We start from the raw sequence: 17373 nt of genomic DNA on the forward strand, positions 1-17373 counted from the left end.
AAAACAATGCTGATTACATTGGGAACATATCCTAATTACACTTCAACCGGTGTTCCATTTGTAGCTAATGCTCTCTGCGTTATTATTACTATTTCTACACTTAACCTGAGATTAATATCTTGAGTTTTAGTTGACTAGTAAAGCATAATTATGTCTGCTTTTTTACTGTTTATAGGTTGCTAATAAAGAGTCAGCTACACATGGGTTTTCTCTCAGGGAAATTTAGCCATTTGCAATGTTATTATGAGGCACTACCAGCTCCATTTACCTATTGGCACAAAAATATGTAAGTGAGTTACTCTGCACAGTGTTCCCCTGATGGCTACAGTCTCTGCAGTCGGAGTGACCTACATTTTATGGATTTTAAGAAAATTTCTGCCAGCTATGGGTACCATGGCGTAGGAATCTGAAAGAAATGATGAAGAAATCCCGCCACTCACAACTGTAGTTTCATAAGTGATAAATCTTTATTGCGTGAGAGCTGCACGCGTTCCCACCACACTGGTCTTTATCAACAGCATACAGATCACTGGTTTTTGTTTCATGTTTTTTACAGTCATGTGATTTATTTATTTTGTTCAGTGTTGTCACTATGGAAATGTGTAATAGTGACGTCACAGTTGGCGCAAATTTTTCTGTTTAAATTGTACCGTTAATCAGTGATCTGTATGCTGTTGATAAAGACCAGTGCGGTAAGAACGCATGCAGCTCTCACGCAATAAAGATTTATCACTTATGAAACTACAGTTGCGAGTGCCGGGATTTCTTCATCATTGCTACAAATATTACCATAAGCACCGCACCACAGATGTGACCGGAGTGCCGGTGCTTTTGGTATGTATTTGGAATCTGAAAGCACCTAGTCTAGGAACAAATCTGGAAAAAGATGATCAAAAATACATAGTGATTATGTTATACTTATGTATTATGTTTGCCAATGTTTACAGACCTATGTGCTAATATAAATAAAAAAAAACTTTCTTAGTCACCTTCTATTAAACCAATTTTGAAACAATAAGATCTTTTTTTTTTTTTTTTTTTTTTCTCCCGCACCATGCTCAATTATGCATCAATCATACCCTAAAAACTCAATAGGACTGCTGAAGACAGTCAGGCATCTGCGGCAGTACCTCAGAGTTCTAATGGAACAGCAGAGTACATACTTGATAGCTGCCCTAGTCAAACAGGGTTACTCAGGATTCCCTTCACATAATCAATGGGGGTTCTAGTAGGTGAAACCCTACCAACTGGATGCTTATTACCTATTCTTTATATACTGTAGGTGACAATAAGTTGTCATCCTGTCAAAATTCCTTTAGACTCCTATAGACTTCTTTCTATATGTCTTTCTGAGAGTATACAGTAGATGTCATTTATGGTGTTCCTCTGCACTAAAACCTCCTTTATCCCCCAGAGTAAAATGACTGTATTGGGCCAAGCTGATACACACACAGATAGATAGATAGCAAATAGATAATCCACGGCACTCACGGGGTTAAACGGTGAAAAAAGTAAGTGATTTATTGCAGCATTCCAAAACAAGACACAAGTGTCTTGTTTTGGAATGCTGCAATAAATCACTTACTTTTTTCACCGTTTAACCCCGTGAGTGCCGTGGATTATCTATTTGCTATTTGGGAACGATCTGTGGTCAGGATCCAGGACCGCTGGCACCCGTATATTTTTGAGCAGTGCTGCTTAGATTTTCTATTACATAGATAGATAGATAGATAGATAGATAGATAGATAGATAGATAGATAGATAGAGGATAGATAGATAGATAGAATAACAAAAATACGGCTAACTCTGTGACATGGCCGTGTCACAGAACGGCCAGTGCTAGTGAAGTTCTTCCACTGGTGGATGAACTTCATTACTTTTGATTTGTAATGCGGGTGCATTCGGGTGTGCCCGCATTCCAAATTACCTTATCCAACAATGTAAAGTGCGGCCGGAGCCTCACATTACATTGTCTGCTCATTGAATAGCAGCTGCACAAAACTGACATATCAGTTTTCGGTGCGGCCGCAAGGAATCCCGGCCGGAGTGTATACAGAGTGTATATACTCCGGCTGGAATTCCATAGCAATTAAAGCAATCTATGATTTCTTTAAATAACGGCCATTGTTTATACAAATTATACATTGTGTGAATTTAGCCTTAAAGCGTAGGTCCTTTGATTGATTAATTTTCTTGGTGTAGCTTCAGGATATAAAAATCTGTTTGAATACAATGTTTATTATGCAAAATATCAGCAAGGAGTCATCTGGGAGTTGGCACTGAGAGAGTCAGGTAGTCGTTTTCCTGGGACTGGGCTGGATCTGCATGTTGTGGGCCTTATTTTTAGCATGAATTCACATGTGGCAGACTTCTTACAGGCATTGTTGCTACAAAAATCAGTCCCCTTCCTCTAAATGGAATTGTTTCAGCCATATACACATAGTCCCCTGCTAACCCTGAATTGGACAGTCTCTATATTGTCCGCTAAATGTGAACTCAAACTAGTAGGCAATTTTATAAAAAATATTTACAGAAGCATCTTTGGAAATACAGGCATGTTGTACATTACGGCATGTTGGAGGTTTAGAGGGACTGAAAAGACTCTCTTTATTAATGTGTAAACTCAATAAATGCATTAACCTAACCTAATAAATTACCCTATTGGGGTCATATAAGATGTCATAGTCCACTAACCAAGAGGGATACATTTATAACACTGTGGGAAGTTAATGTAGTAGATATGTCTGCAGTTGTCCCTAAAAGCCACACATCTGAATATCTTTATGGATTTTACATAGAATTTCAAGTAAATATGCTCTATTATTGTTGTAAAAATCAATAGGGAAAGTCAACATGCTAATTTACTATTTCTGATAAATGGAACATTCAAGGCAAAACTAATACACCATGTTATGCTTAATGCAGGACCTAAGGGGACGGTGTATAATATATGGATTCTCCCTTTGGTGATCCTTAAGTCCCTATGTTGACAACCCAGAGCAAGTATACTTGTCCTGATGATGGCAACTAAATAATTAAACTTATGTATGGAAATGTCTAAAATGATACAATATAATGTTAAGGAACTTGCACGATGAACGGTGTATGGTTTCATCAAATCCCACAAAAAAACATAATAACACATGACCAAGAAGATCGATACAAACAGGGTGTTAATAAAAATAGTTGATCATGCAGCAATACAGACAGACACCAAGCATAGTGAATGGAGTAAAAAGTTAAAACCAAATTTTGATAAAGCAGCGATAGAATCTTCTGTTTCCTATTTCAGCAAAGTAGCAATATGTCAATAGTAAGACAGCATGTAGGTATACAACAATTGCAACGCCATCACGTACTGTAAGGTGCTCTAGGCAGGTAACACTTAGATCATTGTTGCTTCCTTGAATTTTGCTAAAGGAGATAGAAGACTCCTGTAAAATACTTGATTTGACACCTGGTCTCATTTACATGGTGAATAAGACAGAAGGGACCCGTAACCTCTCCTCAGCTACTTATAATAATTGAGCAGGTTACAAAGCCTTAAGCTGGTTCCAGACCACTGCATCCATCTAATGTAATGTAGGGCAATGCATTATTACGACTGAGACAAATGTATGAATGATTCTTTCAATTGCAGCAACACAGGAGTGATTACACAAGTCATATTCTGCCTGATGGTAACATATGAGGGAATCCAGCTAATATCGAAGCCAATATTCTAAGCCAGCATTCAATGTCAAAATCTATGTCAACATTCTAAGCCTACATTCTGACATAGAATTCTGTTATAGAATGTAGGCTTAAAATGTTGGCTTAGAATTTTATAAACCTACATTCTATGTCGACATTCTGTCATAGCATGTTGACATGGAATGTAGGTTTTCAATATTATATCAAACATTTATAATAAAAAAACAAAAAAAAACAAAAACATACTATGTCAACATTCTATGCCAACCTTCTGTCATAGAATGTTTATATAACATTCTAAACCTACATTCTATGTCAACATTCTGACACAAAGTGCTGTCATAGAATGTAGACTTAAAATTAGGGTTTAGAATGTTGACATCAAATGTTGACATAGAATGTAGACTTAGAGTGTTGTCATTGAATGTATGCTTAGAATGTAGACATTAAACTGATTAGAGTCAAAGGTACCTGATCCCTACTTATGGTTCCTGGTCTCCCATAGATTACTGTCTGTGGTTCTCTTTTTTCCACACACCTGCTCAGCGCCTCCAACTTGTCCCTGTAACCCTCTTTCCCTTTAGCAAAGCTTCCTTCCAGACTCTTTATTACCTCATCCTCTTTCTCAAGCAAAGGTCCTTAAGCTTTTAGTTGCCGATTGGCTCTGCTGAGCTCTAGCTAGTGCTCAAGAAGTTTAATGACACCATTACAGCTTTTAGCTGCTTATAAGCCTGTTAATTTTTTGCTATGATTTGCGCAAAATAGAAAAACAATACTTGATTCAATGGTTGGAAGGAGAAGAGTGGCTCACAGAGAGCGCAGGCCCATCTGCCATATGGCAGTCCAGCCTTGACAAAGCCGGACTCATCACATGGACACCATAGCAGTTGCAATGGCTGCCTCCTTGTAGAAACAAAACTTAAAGGTGCTGGAATCCAATGCAAAATGTGTAAAAAGGCCCCTCAGCTATAATGTTTTACCTATTGTACTTGACTCCTCATATGGGGAAGAGAGGCTTTATGGAGCCACTGAGCCCAGGTGGGACTCTCTGCATCAGCTATAGTAAAGTTTCACGACATATAATGTCAGTCCTTGCAGAGCAAATCCATGGTTCAGCAAAAATTCTAACATTGCTAACAGTAAATACTTCTATTGATGGGGCTCCTGGGATTTTGTATTATTGACGTAGTCTCAGGATAGGCCTACAATGGGTCATTGGGGGGGATCTGGCACCCGACACCCCTGGCAATAAACTGATATCTGAGGCCATGGACCTTGCATACATAGTGAATAGAGACAGACGCAGGCAGCTCCATTAATTGTGTAGCGGACATTCTGGGTATCTGCAGTTCCATTTGAAGTGAATGGGAGCTGAACTACAATAGGTAATCTGCAGCTAGTAGATAATGTACAGTATTTTTTTGATTCTAGCTCTGTTTGCTGTGTCTGGCATCTCTGTGAAGCAGCTGATCTCCAGTTTGCCTGGTGTCGGACCTCCACTGGGTAGGCCATCGATAATTGCTTTTTAACCAAGGCAGTGCTGCAATGCAAAACACAAGAAAAGAGTGGCACTGTTTCTTAAGATAAGGTCAACTCTGTAAAATAACCCCAATAATCTGTTTATATAGGTTTGCCTTAGCTATCCTGAAAGAAAAAAAAGGTTCTCCAACAATCTCTAGACCTCTCTATAAGTTGGCTAATGTTCTGGAGAAGCAAATTATTGGACAGATGGACTGATCCACACCTGAATTCTAGATTAGGACTGTTTGATGACAGCAAAGTCTTTTGAAATGTTGAGCAGCCTTTGATCCTGTGTTTAGTGAGGAGCGTGTGTTCAAGCAGAATAAAAAAAAGATCCCACAAGCTAAGCAGAAATTAAATTTTTAATGGCAGATAAAACATATGTCCCTGTTAAGGCCAAAATGAAGAGTTTCTAATTTTTGTATAAAGCTATACTTTGATTTCATTCTTCATTTCTTACTTTCAATTCCCTATTAATTTAGTGAAATTGAGGTCATCTACAGATTTAGCATGTGTCAGATTGTCATTTAAGACTGGCACATTAAGTAGGTTGTCTGCTTCAGAGAATCCTTTTTTGTGTGCTTTATTATAGCATATGTAACTAGAATCCCACTTTATATGATAAAACGCAGACACTAGAATAGTCCTAAAATGTTTCATTATTAACAGATAACAAATAGGCCATTCTTGAATAAGGCAAACTGAGGGGTATTTTAGTATGAAGCAATGTTGGTTAAAACAAACGGATCAAAATGGATGGGGGGGGGGTACACAAAAACATGGTTGACTATTTTTTTTCTATCCATTTAAATTTAAATATTTAAATTAAAAGATGGATCTGTTAAATGGACAGCTAGAATGCAGAGTGAACCTAGTCTAACTTACTACTCTGTACTGTTTTTCTCCCTTAGGGTATGCTCACACTGAGCAAAATTGGCGGAATTTCGCTATGGAGCTCTCAGTCACAGAATCCCGTCTGCCTCAGTGTCAAACAGTGTGTCTATGGGAGGGCTCACGTGCCATCGCTCTTTGCGGCTCTCCGCTTAAAGAATTAAAATGTCAATTCTTTGAGCAGAGAGTACAGGTACGCAACCCCTTTCATAGACACACTGTTAAACACACTGATAATTCTGATTTTGCTTAGTGTGAACATACCCTTATAGATCTACTCAATTCATGGTTTTCTCTCTGAAGGTTACTTCATATGTTAATTAGGCAGTATGGTGCAGTGGGGTGGGACAATGATGGTAGTCACACCCCCAGGGCACCAAACAATCTACCTAGTTCCTCAGCACCCCTTGCACTACTGGGACATATCAGCAGGTTAGACACTTCTAACTTACTGATAGTGTCCCTGAAAAGACATTCTTAAAGTGAGCCTGAGACCATGGAAATGGCACAGAAGGTAGATATATAGTTTTATGTAATAATAAAAAAAAATACAAAATACGAAAAAGTGATTCAGTCACTGACCTTACACTTCGGTCAGAATAAACACACATTTAAAGAGGAAATTCTTGAAGTGGAATTTGAGCCAATTCTTTTAAAGGATAAAATGAGATAAAAATAGCGAACTGTACAGTCTCATGTTGAAGACTTGTTTGGATATCTTTCTGACTTTAACAGTTGTTTTTTTAAAACTTTTTTCATTTTACACCTCAGAAGATACTTGTTCTGTAACCCCACATTCCTAACGTGCAGTAATTCATGAACGTTCAGTACTATGGGCATATATAATAAAATGACAACTTAAATGTGCAGTCATTGTATTTCCATGATAGAAAAACATCAGTGTTAAAGGTGTTGTCCTTGATGTACTTAACAAAGGAATGTACTTGTTAAAGAACCATTATGAATGAGACAGGTCGGACATTCCTGAACTGAATAGTACATTGAGATAATGGAATATAAAGCCTTTAAAAGAGTTTTATTTGGTATTGCATCTAAACGCCTTGACCTTGTACATTGAAATTGTTATAATAAACATAAGAAATTACGTGTAAAAAGACAACTAATAAGAACAAAAGTGTTATAATGGGTGGGTGAGGGGGAAATGATGGTGTAACAAGGTGTAACAAGGTGTAACAAAACACGTAGCAGTGAAAAAATATTAACTGAGAAATCAGAAGGAATTTAAAGAGATTTGAAAGGGGTTTATCAGTTTATTTTATTATTCCTTTAATACACTTGTCCCGGCCTAATACTTTTATACTCTAATTGGCTTCTATTGGCAATTCCATAATATTTTGGGGTTCCCTGGGTCGGTAACATTACACAGTGACATCAATGACCCAGCGCCCGGCTTGTATATTAGTTTAAAGGGGTACTCCGGTGAGGGGGGAATTTTTTTCCTGACACCGGGGAGGAGGTGGCTGAGGGAAATGACGTCCACTCACATCCCAGGTTCCAGCGGCGGGTTCCGCATTGCGGCGCGCCGGCCCCCGGTTCCTGGCCGATACATCTGAGGTCCCCTCAGCCAGTCAGTGACAGAGGCGGGATCTGAGCGGACTTGAAACGGATCCCGCCTCCCTCACTGACTGGCTGAGCGGACCTGAGACGACCCGCCGCTGGAACCGGGGGGTGAGTGGACGTCGTTTCCTTCAGCCACCTATTCCCCTGGTCAGGAAAAAAATGCCCCCCCCCCTGCCCCCCGCCGGACTACACCTTTAAAAGTCCCACTTTGTACATGGAAAATAACACCAATGACATTTCATGCGTGGGGCATTTGTAAGCCTTTTTATCCAAAAATACTGCCGAGACACCATCACGTGTTTCTCAACATCAGTGAGCTAGCCAGACCTTACTCCAGGAAGCAACAACCAAGCCAAGGAAGGTCTCCAGTCAAGAAAACCAACCCAAACATGGTATCCATCTGCAGACAGCTGTTTTGGGGTATTTGCCCCTCATAAGTTTGGAGTAGGATGTCCTAGATTCACTGACGTTGAGAAACATGTGATGATATCTCTGTGGTGTTTAGGTTGATCTCCCCGAGGTCAACTAGCATTCTTTTGTCAGCCCTGTTATCAGCCCCGGGCAGTACTTTCATTAGCATACCAATTAGTTTTGTTACTCATGTGATATTCCGTGTAGAAGGTAGGACTTTTAAACTAGTATACAAGCCGAGCACTAGGTCGTTATTGTCACTGCATCACAACCAGACCAAAACTAGATGGAATTTGCAATAGAAGCCAATTACAATTTACAAGGACTAAGTAGGGCACATATATTAATGGAAAGAAAAATAAACTGGCCAACCCCTTTAATAATTGTAGATGGGTTATTATTTCCATCATTCATCAGTTATAAGTCTGGCTGTATTTTTTGCCATATGTTGTCCTCCACTAATAGATATTAGCCTATGGACACCAGATATTGATGTCTCTTGTTAAGTATAGGGAACTTGGTTGCACAAAACTAACAAGTCCCTCCAGGTTTATTGTTGTGGAAATGTGCCCCGCTAAGTTTGTATCCTCCTAGAGTTGAGCAAGATATTAAATGCCCAAAATGTTGCATATTATGAAGATATTTTTGAAGTTCTTCACTTTTGCAGTTTATATTAGACATAAAGGAAAATCGGAAACATCACAGAAGACGATCACTTACTGTCTTTTTAAGTTAAAAAGCCTAGTCTCCGCTGAGCCAGTATTACAGGGTGATTGATGGTTTTGAGAAGTGAGTGAGACTTCTCAAGCCTAAAATATATAATACAAAAAGTGTGTTCTAAAATAGTGATACCTTTTTATTGGGCTGACTATCGAGGTCTGATATTGGCTTCTAGGAATTAAACCCTTAAGGCTTCAGCTCAGCTACTTCAGAAATTTGTTCTCTTTAAAGATTAACTGAAATAGAGAAGCTTTACAGTTTTCATACTCTTTCTGGCCAAACCTAGATAAAGTCTAAATGTTAACCCTTTGTCGATGGATTAACTTTTTAGAGGCTTTATTTCTTTTGTTAAGCCCAAAATTTCTAAACTGTATGACACTCAAATCAAGTTTTCAAGTCTATAATGGTCACATTTCTATAACGGGAGTAATTACTCAGAGAGATCCCTATTAAGATGAAGTGAGAAACAATTGAATATTTTAAACCTAGCAGGACAGGAAAATGATTGATTCAGGGAAAGGTACAGAAAGGAAACCTTTGCAGTTGTCAGCCTAAAAACATTGTGGGCACATATATAAAAATTGGCACATAATGTAGTTTAGATTAAAGGAGAACTCTGGCGACAATTTTTATCAAACTATTGTATTGCTCCCCAAAAGTTTACAATTTACCAATGTACACTTATTACGGGAAATGCTTATAAAGTGCTTTTTTCCCTGCAGTTACTACTGCATCCCAGAGCTGTGCGGGCTGTGGCTGCTGGAGAGGATGATGGCAGAGGGATGCTCAGTGTCCCTCCAGTGCCCTGTGTCCCTCAGTGTCCCCCTGCCATCATCCTCTCCAGCAGCCACAGCCCGCACAGCTCTGGGAGTTGGGGAGTGACATCACTACGAAAAAAAAAATCACTGGACTTCTCCTATAATGGAATGTATGGGGCACAGATTGTTTGCTTATGTTCCGTCTGTTAGCAACCTTTTATAAATGTGTCCTAACGTGATGGATTCATGGCCTAGTGATGGATTCATAGGATAACCTTCTGGTGCACTAGAGTTTATAAAGGTACTACTGTATATCAGTTAGCCTAGACTCCATTTGTCAGAGACATGTCAAAAGTTTTGATTAGTTAGGGTTAGACCCTGGGTGATTGCTAGAACGAGCCAGAAAAACTAAGCCATCTCTCCCAGCTCTTTGCCACGTGACGGAGAGGAAATCCATATATAAAAGTCAATGGGACGTCTCGGTTGTGCACACAGAGAGTGAGAAGAGAAACGCTCAGTCACATGGTTCCATCACTGCTGCTACTAGTGATCGTTCAGGGTCTGGACACGGACACTTCAAACAATCAAAATTTTCTCTACAACATACCAATAATTTTTTAACTGATAGGAACACTTTAACCTTGCATATGTTGTAAAGCTTTGAAGGTGTCTGTGTATATGGGGGGTCGTGAATCCCCAGACAGAAAAGAAGGGTTGTATGTTGGATTTCAACTGCACAATTTTATTAATTTGAAAGATGAGCAACTTTGAGGAGTCTGGGATCATCTTATCCATCAGCTCTCCACTAAGAACACATGAACGTTTGGTCAATCCAGGCAATCAAGTGTGTGAAGCGATTGAAAGTTAAAGATGTCAGCCAATTGAATATTCAACGAGGCAGCTATTAAAGGTATAAGTTCGCCTTTATGGTGAGAGTGTAATGACAAAACTTTCTTAATAGAGCTACTGTATATTAAAGCAGTCTCCCAAATGGTGTATGAAGATGTTACAGTACATTACAAGGACTTTAACAACAAGCAGCAATCTTTACCTAAAAAAACGGCTGTGAAAAACATCAATATGCATATTGCCTGTTTGCTTCACTGTACATATCAGAGTGCCTATACCATGTTTATGTATGTAGTTGGTTATTGACCTATTTTTATGTTTATGGGTCTGTTGGCCTCTCTCTTGCTAAACTAAATACACAATTGCCCATTTGTTATGATCCTTTATGTTAGGGAAAATAAAGATTTGACCAAAAATAAATCAACAACATTTACTAAACATCACAAAAAAACAGCAGGGGAAAAAAGAAATATATATATATATATATATATATATATATATATATATATATATATATATATATATATTTGTGAATCCAGCCAAAAAAATCTGTTTCCTACAACTATGAGCAGCCGTCATAAACCCAACGACACTTGTTCACTTTAGAAATTGTATTGGGCAACAGGAGAAAAATAAAAAATAAAATAAAATGTGAATTATTATAATTTGTATATTTAAAAGATTAGTTTCATACACTTATTATGACCAAATGTCCTGTACTACTGGACTGAAAAACCCTGTGATGCTATTGATTAAAGGGTATTCCGACATAATAATAAATATGTTGCTGGTGCTGTGAAAAAACAGAATAAAGATCTAATGTTACTTACCCCTAGTCTGTTCCTAGTTTCCCAAAGCTTCCCTTCCTTCCGGTCTCCTGATCTCCTGTCTTCTTCATGCTCCCAAAGAAAGTTTGGAACAGGACCTGCCCGTTCAGTCAATCCATGGGATACTTCTGTGGCCAATATTTTGCTGAGCAGACAGGTCCTGTACCAATCTCTTGTCTTGGAAGCAGGAGTAAGACAGGAAATCAGGGGTCCAGAAGGAAACAAACTCAAACATGCTTGTTTCCAATCGCTTTATTTTTGGTTACTGGTGGCTGAAGAAGTTGGATGCAGCCCTAAGGTAGCTTCACACACAACGATTCCGAGCGGATTTCTTGCTGTGAACTTGCCCATTCACTTTAATGGGCTCACATACTTGCACCGGGATTGTCAACCCGCTGCGAGTATGTCAAACACAATGCCATAAACCCCCGCAGCCTGGGAAGATACTGAACCGGGTTCCTGCTCCTGCTTGTTTTGGGGCATCCCAGCATCTTCCAGCGGTCAGCCAATCAGTGTGCTGCAGCGGGCAGCGCACTGATTGGCTGGACGCTTGGAGACACCGGGAGCCAAAGCAAGCCGGAGCGTTGTGGATAAGTTGTGTGTGCAGCTACCCCTAAGGCTGCATGGAAAACATGGATACAGCCAGTAGCTGTATCCATGTTTTCCCTGATTACCCTATGTTATTCAGCCAAACGAATAAGCACAAGCATGCCGGAGTTGTGCTCATTTCTATTTATTACTACTGCATTAAAGTAACCTATAACCATTTAGCTGTTTGGGTATTTTCCTGGTTTATATTGCTGTTGATCTCACGTGCAAATATATATGGAATGGTCCAAAAGCTGAAAGAAAATGAATAGCTTAAAAGACTTAAATATACAAAAACTAAATTAAAATGTATATATATATATATATATATATATATATATATATATATATTATATGTACATTTTAATTTAGTTTTTGTATATTTAAGTCTTTTAAGCTATTAATGTTCTTTCAGCTTTTGGACCATTCCACGGTATGAATAGCTGCTTAATGTAGTCAATGCATTGTAAGCCGATGTAAGCAAGAATGGGCTTTGGGAGGAATGCCATAACAGAAATCACAATGAATTTCTCACAGGTGTCTGGCGAAATTGCTGAGATTTTAAAAGCAAAGCTAATATTTCTTTATTGTACCTACATTAGGCTTGTCACAGCCCGTGACAGGCTGAATGGTGGAATTTGATATAATATGTATGTTATTTAATTCTTTTTACTAAAAGCACTATAAACACACAGAAAAATGCAGCCGGCTGAATACATTACAGTGAAAATTTGCTTTTCATATTCCGGAGTCTAAGATAAAAAGACTTTTCATCGCTTCAACCTCACAGTAAACTATAATTCTGTGTGACCCTTAAAATGCCTTTGAGTTGCTAAAACTAAGGCCCCATTCCCTAAATCACCGCAGCCTCTGTACGCCACTTCTTCCCGGCGGGTTTTATGATACTTCAGCATATCACTTCCCTTTTTATATACTATGCTGTTATAAAGTAATGGTTCTTTCATCTGCATTTTATCTCTAAGTAGTAAATTTTAATAGTTACTTAGGTCTACGGCACTCATGGAACTTTTAGTAGTGTATGAATTGGATACACCGTAAAGATTAATGCCGAAGAATTTACATTGTTATAATGCTTCTCTCACTTTTCATGGCACCCTGAAGTTCCATTTTATGGTTGGAAATAGGATAGATTTTGATGTGTAAACTATATAGGAAAAAACAAGTACTTGTATATCATGCATTTTTGTTGGAAAAGAGTCAAGGAGTTATAGGTGTACAATATTGTCTTATTGGTATGCCCAATGATTTTGCTTGTACAGCATTTTCTGAGAGCATTTTTTGTATGTATAATGTATACTAGCCAGTCCTTGTGCCTCTGTAGCGCCGCTCCTGTGTCTCGCTGATGACCACCGGCTGTTATTTTTGGCTGGTGTCTCACCCCAGTCACTGATTTGCTGAGCAGGCAATGGCTCACGCGGATATGTGATGTTGCTGCTGAAACAGCAGCAGGAGGCCAGCGCCTGTCAGCTGTCCTTGGGATCGGCGCTAGAGTGCACGAGGATAGGAAAAAATATTTTGTTTATCATGGTTCTGCAACCTACTGCCTTTCAGGGTTTTTTTTGTCACTGGAATTCTCATTCAAGAGGCTTGTCCAGTTTAGAAAACCCATTTTTCCACATTGTTTAACATAGAAAATTTTGGTTATAAAAAACAGTGCAGTATGTAAATGATTGTTACCAGCCTTACATGAGTGGCATTCTCTGGTATTTTTAAAGAAAAAAAATTTTGCTAAATTTTGATCATTGAATTCATTGACCAAACATTTCTGACAATTTTACAAAGAGTTGTATATGCTTAGTAAATCCCCCCTTACCCATGTGTTAAAGGAGAAGTGCAGTGATAAAAAAAAAAAAATGGCAGGGGAGGGGGGAACATAGTAAATAGAGATGAGCGAACCGGGTTCGGGTTCGAGTCCATCCGAACCCGAACGATCGGCATTTGATTAGCTGGGGCTGCTGAACTTGGATAAATCTCTAACGTTGTCTGGAAAACATGGAGACAGCCAATGACTATATCCCTGTTTTCCACATAGCTTCCTTCTCGGACAGTCAGTGACTGGAGTGGGACACCTCTGCAGTCACTAATTGGTTGAGCGTGCAGTCCATCAGCCGGGTTGGGCATTTTCCCCAAGTTGTGAAATAATCAGAACTTGGGGGATAATGCCTTCTGGTGGGAGTCCCGGAGCCTGTCACGTGGAGATTTGCAGGCATGGGGAGAGGTAAGTAATGATTGTTTTTATGTTCATCCCTGCCCCTGTTGGCTGACAATTTTTTTAAATCTCTAGATTTCTCCTTTTAACGTATCCTTACTGCTTTCTTTTCCCCCCACACACAAAAATTATGCATTCTGCTATGGGTCCCAGCAAGGTGGTACTTTATGATGAATTTACTGTTAAGATTAGAGATGAGCAAAGCAGATTCGTTTTGCTTTGTACGAAGTAAAACTGATCTGCAATAGTATACACCAGGCTGCCCGCTCCGTATCTGGCCGAGCACCTTCCATTCACACGGAGGGGCCTGCCTGAGGCATATGAGTGCAGATCAGTTTTACTTTAATTAGTGTATCATCTCCTGGCTACAATTCTGCCATGATTTGCAAAAAAAAAAAAAAAAATGCAGCTTTTTTACTGCAATTTTGCACAAATCAGTACATGATGACATTATTTATCCTGTACTCTGAACACCACACCAGTGCTGCCATAGTTACAGTGGGATGGGGGGGCCCAGGCTTGGTGAACAGCCTGGGGCCTATGGTAAAGTTGATCAACCCCTGAACAGACCCAGCTTCTTTTTTTATTATTCTTTTATCCCAATGATGGAGGTGTGCACCTACCCGAACTATTTCTGGGTTTTGATCCATTTATTTATAGTGCAGGGTACTTTATTGAACTGAATAAACATATATTATTATTCTTAAATGTTATGCTATGAAACATGTTTTTTTTTGTGCAATTCATTTACAAGCTTTTAAATCATAAAACCTGTGAAAAGCAACCTGTAAATGATGTGTAATACTGACATTTTAGCACAGCCACTGATCAGCAACCTAGGTAGCACACTTTTAGAAAGTGATATTAAATCTCCTGGCTTTGAATCTCTTCTAATACCTCTGCCTCTTAGTTATTTACCCCCTTTTCTAACAGCTTTTGACCTCAAATGTTATGTAAACAGTTATGCATATAGTACTACACGTATCACCACTCATCTTTCTGTACAGCACATTCATTAGGCCAGTGGCTCTTCAAATCCAGCAATGGCACAGGGTGCCAAAGGAAAGACTACAGTATGTTGAAGGCTACTACATCTTTATACGTTGGGCAAGGTGTGTCAGGATGTTTCCTTCCTGAAACCCCAATATCTTAGCTTGACGGGTAAAATTAAGCACTTACTTTGGCACACCCTGAGTTTGATGAAACCTCAGATGTCTTGTGGGGTCCTGGTACAAGGATTTCTTTTGTCTTATGCCACTGTTAAAGTGTACCTAAGTATTTAGTTATCTTTTGATCTGTCATATTGACTTTGGCTAATAATTTACCTGCCCAGAATGGCTAGAATAAAGGGACAGAAGCTCATGGTTGACTGCTTTGTCTATTTGTTTTTGAGGAAAGCCGAGAACATGGGGTACAGACAGCATGACTGTCTCATAGCGATACACAGAGACTGTTAAGTGCACATACTCCATGTGCTTGGCTTTCTAGGAGAGCTGACCAAATTTGCCTTTTTTTTTCTGTGGTCCAGATGGGGGAAGTGGCTGCCTCTACTTGGTCGTGGCCTCCACCTATCCCACCCAGGTGGTGCAATGACTTTAGGCATATTACATGCCATGGAGAAGCCAAAGTACAGTGTAGGTCCACCCCGGCATGAGGTCACCTTATCGTTGGTGGGTCGGTTTACACTGTTTGCAAATGGTAACCAAGAGCCCCATTATTTTTGTAGGAATTTTTTCTATTGTCATGTCTGTAGTGGGTCTGTATCTTGCCATTGCAGTGAGCTGTTGCATTTTTGGCTTAGTGGGCAGGTCCTGGTCTGACCTCTTGTTTTAACAGGAAGAAAGGAGTAGAAGAGGACTAAAAGAAACCAAATAGGAACAGTAGTGTGACCAGCTTGGGGCAAGGGAAAGTTAAGATTCAAAAACTTTTACTTTTTAAATGCTAGAAGTCCCCTTTAGGGGGTCATCATTAATCCAAGCATCTAATACTATAAGACTCTAATTCTCATACTTTTCCTGTACTCCAAGATCTGCTGACACTATCGTCTTCTGTCATCAGACACAGATGGACTCCGGAGTCTTTAATAATCATTACTGCTGTTCATCTGATACCCTTCCAGCAACACTAAATGCATTAGCTATTAATCAATGAGTATTAAGTAAAAAAAAAAAAAAGAGAGGGATTGTTGTTCACCATGTCTGCAGTACGTCAAGAGGGAAAAGATCTATAGCAACAAAGACTAATGGTTCTCGTACCTGACATGCAGTAAATGGTTTGATCCTCCAGAGGAAGGGAGGGATGTCGAGAACAGAAATCTGGATGCTGAAGGTATTCCCCTTGAAATGAAGCAACTTTGGTTCTTCCAACAGCTGTCCACCTTGATGCCTCTCATCAGAAAGCACTTCCTACAACAGGAACAGAGGAAATCAATAAGAGGATGAACCCACAGGTTTTATAAGGTGTCTGAGTGGCATTTGGAATAATGTCATCTTCCTTGGCGAGCTATATTAAAATGATCATAAAATAGATGTAAAGACTAAAGAATAATGCTATTAGTGTCAGGCCCAGCCACATTTTACTCCGGCTGTCGTTTTGCTGTAATGGAATGCCGGCAGAATTCTAATAACCAGTATAACAAGTATCATGGATATACCTCAACCTTGACTAAATCAAGTAATGGCTGCTTACAGAGGGCCAAGCTTTGAGATAGTATTGCATTTCATATGTATTGCTTTATATGGGCAGATGTAGCACGGATGAATTTCATATTTAAGGTTTCATTGTTAATATTGTTTAATGGCTCTATGAATAGATAGAGAAATTAAATTAAAAAATGAGAAAGTCAGGGTAGAGCATGCTGATGAAAAATCTCCTGCAAGTAGTAGCCAATGAATGCATGATCAGTTGTTTGCCAGAGCAGCAGTGCTCCCGTATACAGAGAAAAAAGCAGCACAGCCACAAACAATGTATAGGGCTGTCTGTTCTATGTCTATGTGTATGTGGAAGCTGCAGCTCTGGCTGGCAAACACGGGGTGTCAAACACCCACCAATCCTAAGAATAGGTGATCAATAAAAGAAATTCACCGACAAGACATTTAATTTAGCTAGTTCTAGCAATGAACGGGTGAAACAGTTAATGTATGTAGAGCTGCTAGTGGATGTCTACATGCCTTTGTCTATTTTATCTTGCTCATTCTCATGGGAATAACATAAATTTGTAACTTTACAAATTTTGCATAGATGTACCACATTTCTACAACTTTATAAGGCATTTCATAATTATTATATTAATAAGGCAGAATT

The 17373-nt window shown here is 39.1% G+C and overlaps 1 protein-coding gene across 4 annotated transcripts in view; it reads right to left on the reverse strand.

Annotated features, from left to right (window-relative positions):
• Positions 1 to 17373, reverse strand: part of UNC5D (unc-5 netrin receptor D) — a 477260-nt gene that overhangs the window by 25752 nt on the left and 434135 nt on the right. For all 4 annotated transcript variants that reach the window (XM_069956215.1, XM_069956352.1, XM_069956101.1 and 1 more), the window contains one exon: positions 16326 to 16475. In XM_069956215.1, the coding sequence (XP_069812316.1) occupies positions 16326 to 16475 (150 nt within the window). The remainder of the gene's footprint in view (positions 1 to 16325; positions 16476 to 17373) is intronic.

Source organism: Dendropsophus ebraccatus, chromosome 1 (assembly GCF_027789765.1).
Source record: "Dendropsophus ebraccatus isolate aDenEbr1 chromosome 1, aDenEbr1.pat, whole genome shotgun sequence".
Taxonomy (NCBI): Eukaryota; Metazoa; Chordata; class Amphibia; order Anura; family Hylidae; genus Dendropsophus; species Dendropsophus ebraccatus.